At 32.9% G+C, this 10096-nt stretch overlaps 1 protein-coding gene across 1 annotated transcript; it reads right to left on the bottom strand.

Annotated features, from left to right (window-relative positions):
- Positions 1-8117: 8117 nt before the first annotated feature.
- LOC139899143 (uncharacterized) lies at positions 8118-9645 on the bottom strand. The gene is made up of 3 exons (XM_071881977.1): positions 9299-9645; positions 9073-9202; positions 8118-8390 (listed from the first exon to the last, which is right to left on the bottom strand). Exons 1-3 carry the CDS (start codon positions 9643-9645, stop codon positions 8118-8120), a joined length of 750 nt encoding a protein of 249 aa, XP_071738078.1.
- Positions 9646-10096: the final 451 nt, after the last annotated feature.

The following is a 10096-nucleotide window of genomic DNA, read 5'->3' as shown; positions in this document are numbered from 1 at the left end:
TGTTGGAGTGAAGTGGGGGATAGACAGATTACGGGTCCAGAGATAATACAAGAAACTACCGAGAAAATCATCCAAATTCAACAAAGATTGAAAACCGCCCAGAGTCGACAAAAGAGCTACGCGGACAGTAAAAGAAAAGATATAGTGTTTGAAATTAGAGAAATGGTCATGCTTAAGGTTTCACCTTGGAAAGGCATTGTTCGATTTGGTAAACGGGGGAAACTAAATCCAAGGTACATGGACCATTCAAGATTATAGATCGTGTCGGACCAGTAGCTTACCAACTGGAGCTACCTCAACAACTCGCGGCTGTACATAACACTTTCCACGTCTCAAATTTGAAGAAATGTTTTGCTAAAGAAGATCTCACTATTCCATTGGACAAAATCCAAATCAATGAAAAACTTTAATTCATTGAAGAACCCGTTAAATAATGGATCGTGAGGTTAAGAGACTTAAACAAAACAAGATACCGATTGTTAAGGTTCGATTGAATGCTTGTAGAGGACCCGAGTTCACCTGGGAGTGTGAAGATCAGATGAAGAAGAAATACCCACATTTATTTCCAGAAGATACGTCAACACCTCCAACTGCTTAAAATTTCGGGACGAAATTTATTTAACGGGTAGGTACTGTAGTGACCCGAACTTTTCCATGTTTATATATATATATTAAATGAAATTGTTATTTACATGATTAAGTGTTTCCAACATGTTAAGCAATCAAACTTGTTAAGACTTGATTAATTGAAATAGGTTTCATATAGACAATTGACCACCCAAGTTGACCGGTGATTCACGAACGTTAAAACTTGTAAAAACTATACGATGACATATATATGGTTATATATATAGTTAACATGATTTTATTATAAGTATGTATCTCATTAGGTATTTTAACAATGAGTTATATACATAAAAATGAGACTATTAATTTAAGAAACTCGAAAACGATATATATAACGATTATCGTTATAACAACGTCTTACTAGGTACATATGAATCATATTAAGATATTGATACACTTGGTTAATTATGTTAAATGATAATTAAATATATTATTAAGTGTATTAACAATGAAATACATATGTAAAAATAAGACTACTAACTTAATGATTTCAAAACGAGACATATATGTAACGATTATCGTTGTAACGACATTTAACTGTATATATATCATACTAAGATATATTATATATCAAAATATCATGATAATATAACAATTTAACATCTCATTTATTATAATAAACAATGGGTTAACAACATTCAACAAGATCGTTAACCTAAAGGTTTCAAAACAACGTTTACATGTAACGACTAACGATGACTTAACGACTCAGTTAAAATGTAGATACATGTAGTGTTTTAATAAGTATTCATACACTTTTGAAAGACTTCAATACACTTATCAAAATACTTCTACTTAACAAAAATGCTTACAATTACATCCTTGTTCAGTTTCATCAACAATTCTACTCGTATGCACCCGTATTCGTACTCGTACAATACACCGCTTTTAGATGTATGTACTATTGGTATATACACTCCAATGAGCAGCTCTTAGCAGCCTATGTGAGTCACCTAACACATGTGGGAACCATCATTTAGCAACTAGCATGAAATATCTCATAAATTTACAAAAATATGAGTAATCATTCATGACTTATTTACATGAAAACAAAATTGCATATCCTTTATATCTAATCCATACACCAACGACCAAAAACACCTACAAACACTTTCATTCTTCAATTTTCTTCATCTAATTGATCTCTCTCAAGTTCTATCTTCAAGTTCTAAGTGTTCTTCATAAATTCCAAAAGTTCTAGTTTCATAAAATCAAGAATACTTCCAAGATTGCAAGTTTACTTCCAAGTTTTCTAAATCCATTCCAAGTAATCATCCAAGATCAAGAAAAATTTGTTACTTACAGTAGGTTATATTTCTAATACAAGGTAATAATCATATTCAAACTTTAATTCAATTTATATAACTATAAAAATCTTATTTAGAGTGGAAATCTTACTTGAAATTGTTTTCGTGTCATGATTCTGCTTCAAGAACTTTCAAGCCATCCAAGGATCCTTTGAAGCTAGATCTATTTTTCTCATTTCTAGTAGGTTTATCCAAGGAACTTAAGGTAGTAATGATGTTCATAACATCATTCGATTCATACATATAAAGCTATCTTATTCGAAGGTTTAAACTTATAATCACTAGAACATAGTTTAGTTAATTCTAAACTTGTTCGCAAATAAAAGTTAATCCTTCTAACTTGACTTTTAAAATCAACTAAACACATATTCTATATATATATATGATATGCTAACTTAATGATTTAAAACCTGGAAACACGAAAAACACCGTAAAACCGGATTTACGCCGTCGTAGTAACACGCGGGCTGTTTTGGGTTAGTTAATTAAAAACTATGATAAACTTTGATTAAAAACTATGATAAACTTTTTATTATGAACATGAAACTATATCCAAAAATTATGGTTAAACTCAAAGTGAAAGTATGTTTTCTAAAATGGTCATCTAGACGTCGTTCTTTCGACTGAAATGACTACCTTTACAAAAATGACTTGTAACTTATTTTTCTGACTATAAACCTATACTTTTTCTGTTTAGATTCATAAAATAGAGTTCAATATGAAACCATAGCAATTTGATTCACTCAAAATGGATTTAAAATGAAGAAGTTATGGGTAAAACAAGATTGGATAATGTTTCTCATTTTAGCTACGTGAAAATTGGTAACAAATCTATTCCAACCATAAATTAATCAACTTGTATTGTATATTATGTAATCTTGATATACCATAGACACGTATACAATGTTTCGACCTATCATGTCGACACATCTATATATATTTCGGAACAACCATAGACACTCTATATGTGAATGTTGGAGTTAGCTATACAGGGTTGAGGTTGATTCCAAAATATATATAGTTTGAGTTGTGATCAATACTGAGATACGTATACACTGGGTCGTGGATTGATTCAAGATAATATTTATCGATTTATTTCTGTACATCTAACTGTGGACAACTAGTTGTAGGTTACTAATGAGGACAGCTGACTTAATAAACTTAAAATATCAAAATATATTAAAAGTGTTGTAAATATATTTTGAACATACTTTGATATATATGTAAATATTGTTATAGGTTCGTGAATCAACCAGTGGCCAAGTCTTACTTCCCGACGAAGTTAAAATCTGTGAAAGTGAGTTATAGTCCCACTTTTAAAATCTAATATTTTTAGGATGAGAATACATGCAGGTTTTATAAATGATTTACAAAATAGACACAAGTACGTGAAACTACATTCTATGGTTGAATTATCGAAATCGAATATGCCCCTTTTTATTAAGTCTGGTAATCTAAGAATTAGGGAACAGACACCCTAATTGACGCGAATCCTAAAGATAGATCTATTGGGCCTAACAAACCCCATCCAAAGTACCGGATGCTTTAGTACTTCGAAATTTATATCATGTCCGAAGGATGATCCCGGAATGATGGGGATATTCTTATATATGCATCTTGTTAATGTCGATTACCAGGTGTTCACCATATGAATGATTTTTATCTCTATGTATGGGATGTGTATTGAAATATGAAATCTTGTGGTCTATTGTTACGATTTGATATATATAGGTTAAACCTATAACTCACCAACATTTTTGTTGACGTTTAAAGCATGTTTATTCTCAGGTGAATACTAAGAGCTTCCGCTGTCGCATACTAAAATAAGGACAAGATTTGGAGTCCATGTTTGTATGATATTGCGTAAAAACTACATTCAAGAAACTGATTTTGTTGTAACATATTTGTATTGTAAACCATTATGTAATGGTCGTGTGTAAACAGGATATTTTAGATTATCATTATTTGATAATCTACGTAAAGCTTTTTAAACCTTTATTTATGAAATAAAGGTTATGGTTTGTTTTAAAAATGAATGCAGTCTTTGAAAAACGTCTCATATAGAGGTCAAAACCTCGCAATGAAATCAATTAATATGGAACGTTTTTAATCAATAAGAATGGGACATTTCACTTTAAAGTTGTGATGTTGTTAATTTGGTCAAGTATTACTAGTTAATCTTGATCTCATATTTCTTGGAACTAAAGTTAACTTTGTAAGTTCAAGAACATGGAAGTATAAATTCTTAGTTATAACTTCATATACTTATGTTGGATCTAAGTTTCTATAGCTTATGGTCTTCTAATTTTGTTGTAAATAAGATCTTACAAGCTTACATACAAGTTACAAGTTAAAAATCTAAGTTTCATAACTTATGGTTTCATTAAAGTGTAGATCCAAGTTTTGTAACATAGGATCTAACTTAAGATCACTAGATCTAGACTTTATAGTCTAGGATCTTTAAGATATAGTTAAGATCTATGTTCTACAACTTAAGATCTTGATTATTTAGTTTACTTTCAAGTTTGTAGCTTAATATTACTTTTATGACTCATGTATGCGTCGGATCTAAGATCTTGATGTAACTTTAGTTCATCAAACTACTTCAACACTTAAATGAGTTGTGCTACTTATCTTAGACTTACACTAGTATTATGATGGTCAAACCTTGGTTAAGATGATGCAAACCCATCAACGAGTTGTACACTTGAAGCTATACGCATCAAGGATGAGAACCGTGATGAGCATCAAGCACCAAGAACCCACCATAGCACCTTTACTTACTATTTCTGGAACTGATCATACCACCTGGGCTACTGTAAAGTTTATTTTCAGTTATTTTGGTTTGAGTAGATGATTTTCCATTTAGACCTCGTCTTAATCCGAGTTACGGTTTAGGATCTATGGCCTCCCGAAAGTCACTACACCCTATTACCGTTGTGTTGAAACTTCTGACCTACTCACACTTAAACCGTCACCACGGTCAAACGAAGACGAGTTTGGTTCTGGAAATTGGTCAGCCTCTAGGGGACTCATATATGGAGCCATACCCACTGGTCTCACCTCATTTCAATTTGTATAGAGGTCGTGGCGACTGAACGAAATCAGCCCTTGTTTCAAACCCTAATCTTGACTTAAAACTTACTTTACACTTTTTATTTAATGATGAATGATGATGGTACTTAAGACCTAATTTACATACTTTTAAACCTTTGGAGATGATTTACTGACTTAGTAACTTTTGACTTAGGTTGAGGACCTTTCGGACCAAACACTTGCTTACTATTCCCGCGTATCGACTTTTACTACTTTCCACTGTGAGTTATAGCATCCCTTTTTACTTTAACTATTTTGGTAACTGAGAATACATGCGCATTTTACATTTTACATACTAGGCACGAGTACTTAAACTATATATATGTTTGGGTTATACAACGGCATAAACTTTCCCCTTAGCTCGGTAACGTTTAGTCATTGGTCTTTGAACCGGTGAACACGAATCTTAGATATGGATCCATAGGGTTTGACATCCCCACTCGGGCTAGTAGTGCTAGCATTTAATGGGTGTTTAATACTTCGTAAACTTATGCACTCGCCAAGTGTACTTTTAGGGGGTGTTATTTACATTAAGTTAGTTACCAAGTGCCCACGGTTATACATATACTTTTATACAGTTTTGAAACGTTGTTGAAGCACAGAAATCTTGTGGCCTACCTTACATTACTATTATACTTAAACTATAGCTCACCAACCTTTGTGTTGACGTTTTTAAGCATGTTTTTCTCAGGTGCTTAAGGTTTGCTTGCTTCCGTTGTACTAGTCATGCTTTGTAGACACCCGCTGCGCTTATTAGAGATGTCACCGCATGAAACGTTTAATTTGCATTCAAACAATGTTATTTTTGAAACAATGTATTTGTAACGACCTATGGGTCACATACTATTATTTTTGCTTGCTATTCGTAGAAGCATACTTTTGGTTGTTAAACATTTGACGTTGGTTAAAACATCACCTTTATTCATGAATGCAAACTTATTTTAAAATAGCATATAGTGTTTGACCTTGTAATGATCCTGTTGTTGATGATCCGTACACGATGGTTTTGTACGGGGCATCACAATATATTTTGAAACGTTGTAAAATAGATTATTGTTTTGTATTGTAAGTTTGTACGTTTTGTATTTGAAATCTATTTGCAAACTTATCATTTATATTAATAGTTTTTAATTTGTTTTTCTAACTTTATATATTCAAATTACATTATATAATTACAACGTTTTAATAACAAAGTTCTTTTAGATTGAAAAACGTTTTCGTACCTTTGACACTAAATCAAATAAATATTATAAAGTTTAGTTTTCTGAAACTAATTATATTCAAATCACATAATCTATTACTAGAACTTATGTTTATTTTAAATCCTCATAAGTTTGTATTAAACTTACTTGGTAATAATCGAATGTTACTCTATTTTACTAATTGTATTCGAAACCACTTATATAAATATTCAATATACTTTTTCTATATATATATATACACGTCTAAACTAACACGTTTTATTACAAAGATATTATCTAAAACAAGTAAGTATAACGCTATACGTTTAATACTTCGTTAAGGTTTCCAAGTCATATTCTTAATAATAGATTTCATTACTTAATAACTTATTTTCATATCAACCAAATCGTTTAATATTTTATTAATATTTCTTAATTTATTATTCACACATATATATACATATATACATATCTATTTACAAATAATGTTCGTGAATCGTCGAGAATAGTGAAAGGTTAATTGAATGTGCGAAAACAGTTCAAAATTTGTAAGACTCGAGATTATAGACTTTACTTATCGTGTTGAAATCATATAAAGATTAAGTTTAAATTTGGTCGGAAATTTCCGGGTCGTCACACACATTACGCAAGCTATACATATCCAATCATCACAAGGCCTAGATGAAAATTTATCTACAACATTATGAATTTTACAGAAATGAAAAGACTTGGTTCAAGAACACATTTCAAATGGAAATCAATTCATAACTCAATTCATCACCCATTTATCCAGATTTTGGATTAATCGCAGTTTTGACAACAAAAATTCATTTAATCATAACTTGAACATACGGTAACAAAAATACGCAAATCCAAAGCCTAAAATTATTAGTTTTTCTAGAGGATTCTGAATATGTAATAATATTTAACATTCAAAAAAGTCAAGTTTCTGTAATCATGAAATTCAAATTCGGGTTTAACCCTAATCACATCAGACGAACAAATTAACCCAAGCAATATACATGTACGCGTATAGAATTGAGCAATTGACAACAAACACTATGCAATCACATCAAAATAAGATTTATAAAAATTAGGGTTCATATAATTATACCTTTGATCAAGAAATTTAGTTATACCAACGTGTAGCTATCGATGCGAATTACAATCTTTGTGTTGAAAGTTAAGGCTAAAAATCAAAAATTGATGGTGATGGTTTGGTGTTGGTGGTTGACGTAAAAAAGGCAGAGGGAGGAAGAGGAGAATCGCTAGATAGGTTTAGGGTTATGCAGTAGTGATTGTTTACTAGTTAGATTATAATTAGGGCCTAAACAAGTCTCTAGTAATTAGTAAAGCACAAAACAAGAAAATAATGGGATGGCTTGGGGGTGTTCCCGGGCTAGTTTTGTTCAATTTCGCATACTCATGATCCGTTTCAAGTACCGTTTAAACGTACCGAAGTCCTGGAACGCTAAACCGATCGTTTAAACGCAATCAATAAGTCTAATTTATTAAAACACTTAATAAATTAAATATTTTTTAAAGTTAATAATTATTAAAATAGAACCGAGCGTTTAGTTACTCAAAAAGTAGTTTTTGTAGTTATTCAAACCGTTTCGTTTTTATCGTATTTCATTACACGAAATAAGTTTATCAATTAATATTAACCCATATTAATTCATGTAACCCACCAAGAATCAAGTATGTGTTTAATACACTTAAACATATATAAAGTCAAGTAATCACCGTTAAAAAAATTAACAGACAGTTAACGGAAGTGACGAAAAAAGTAGGGTTGTTACATTACCCACCTGTTATTGAAAATTTTGTACCGAAATTTTAGTGAACGTCCGCTGAAGTAGTTCCTTCCGGAAACAGTTGCGGGGACTTTTGCTTCATTTGATCTTCACGTGAACTCTGGTCCTCTTGGTGCGTTCCACCGTACTCTAACGATAGAGATGTTGCTTTTCTTTAAGCGTTTGACCTCACGGTCTATGATTTCAATGGGTTCCTCAAAAAAACGAAGTTTGTAATCAATGCGCAGTTCCTCTAAAGGGATCACTAAGTCCTCGTCGACTAGGCACTTTTTTAGGTTAGACACATGGAAAGTATCGTGTATTTCACTGAGCTCTTGTGGAAGTTTCAATCTATAAGCCACTGATCCAACTCTTTCAGTTATCTCGAACATATCTAGGACTCAATTTACCTCGTTTTCTGAACCGTACTACACCCTTCCAGGGTGATACTTTAAGCATGACTTTTTCCCCAACTTGGAATTCTAAAGGTCGCCGTCTAACATCAGCGTAGCTTTTCTGAAGACTTCGAGCCATTTTCAATCGTTCTTGAATCTGTACAATTTTCTCTGTTGAATCCTATATAATCTCAGGACCTCTCAATTGACTATCTTCCAATTCGCTCCAACACACGGGAGATCTACACTTTCTTTCATACAATGCTTCAAAAGGTGCAGCCTTAATACTCGTATGGCAGCTATTATTGTAGGATAACTCATCTAGTGGTAAATACTTATCCCGTATGTTTTCGAAATCAATGACACATGCTCGCAACATGTCTTCTAGAGTTTGAATGGTTCTTTCACTTTGGCCATCTGTCTGAGGGTGATATGCTGTACTCATATGTAAATGAGTCCCCATTTCTTTCTATAGTGTTTGCCAGAATCTAGAAGTGAATCTTCTATCATGATCGAATATAATGGATACAGGCACTCCATGCCTAAAGATGACTTACTTTATGTAAACCTGTGCCAACTTCTCCATCTTGTCAGTTTCCCTTATTGGTAAGAAGGGTGTAGACTTAGTGAGACGATCCACTACAACCCAAATGGTGTCGTAACCTCCCACAGTTTTTGGTAGTTTTGTGATGAATTCCACTGCAATGCATTCCCATATCCATTGGGGAATTTTAGGTTGAGTCAGTAGCCCTGATGGCTTCTGGTGTTCAGCCTTGACCTTAGCGCAATTCAAGTACTTTCTGACATAGGTAGCAATGTCAGCTTTTAGATTTAGGCACCAATAGAATGCCTTCAAATCTTGGTACATTTTATCCGATCCAGGATGAATTGAGTACCTCGACTTGTGTGCTTCCACCAACACCAGTTCTCTCAATCCATTAAAAATTGGTACCCATATTCGGTTAGAAAAATATCGTGTCCCATCCTCTTTTATGTCGAATTTCTTATCTAACCCCTTGATAAATTCATCATCAACATTCTCTTGTTTCACGGCCTTCAGTTGTGCATCACAGATCTGTGATGTAAGGTTCATACGTACAATTATGTTAAGAGCTTTAACCCTGAGATGTTTCTCTCTCTCTTTTCTACTTAGAGCATCCGCTACCATATTCACTTTGCCAGGATGGTACAGAAGTTCACAATTGTAATTGTTAAGCAATTCTACCCAATGTCGTTGTCTCATGTTGAGCTGCTTTTGATCAAATATGTGCTGTAAATTCTTATGGTTGGTGAAGATAGTAAACTTGGTTCCATACAGATAGTGTCTCCACATTTTAAGTGCAAAGACCACAACTCTTAGTTCAAGATCGTGCGTAGTGTAGTTCTGCTCGGGAATCTTTAACTGTCGTGATCCATAAGCAATAACCTTATTTTGTTGCATTACACAACCCATTCCTTGACGCGAGGCATCACAATAAATAACAAAGTCTTTATTTCTCTCGGGTAGAGATAATATTGGTGCATTTGTTAGCTTCTCCTTCAACAACTGAAATGCAGTTTCTTGTGATTCTGACCACTTATACTTCTTGCCTTTATGAGTCAACGCTGTTAATGGTCAGGAAATCTTAGATAATCCTTCAATGAAACTCCTATAATAACCATCTAGACCCAAGAATTGTCGGATCTGTGTTGGT

The sequence above is a fragment of the Rutidosis leptorrhynchoides genome, chromosome 1, assembly GCF_046630445.1.
Source record: "Rutidosis leptorrhynchoides isolate AG116_Rl617_1_P2 chromosome 1, CSIRO_AGI_Rlap_v1, whole genome shotgun sequence".
In the NCBI taxonomy this organism is placed as follows: domain Eukaryota; kingdom Viridiplantae; phylum Streptophyta; class Magnoliopsida; order Asterales; family Asteraceae; genus Rutidosis; species Rutidosis leptorrhynchoides.
Note: the sequence above shows the minus strand (reverse complement) of the source record. Positions and strands in the feature narration are given on the sequence as shown.

Excerpts from the sequence above, each read along its gene's own strand:
- LOC139899143 (XM_071881977.1), bottom strand. The coding sequence starts at position 9,645 with ATGAGACAACGACATTGGGTAGAATTGCTTAACAATTACAATTGTGAA. Across the intron at positions 9,203-9,298 it reads GTGGAAGCACACAAGTCGAG|AAAGTACTTGAATTGCGCTA; the intron begins GTACTCAATTCA and ends TACCTATGTCAG. Across the intron at positions 8,391-9,072 it reads TCACAAAACTACCAAAAACT|ATAACTGAAAGAGTTGGATC; the intron begins GTGGGAGGTTAC and ends GATATGTTCGAG.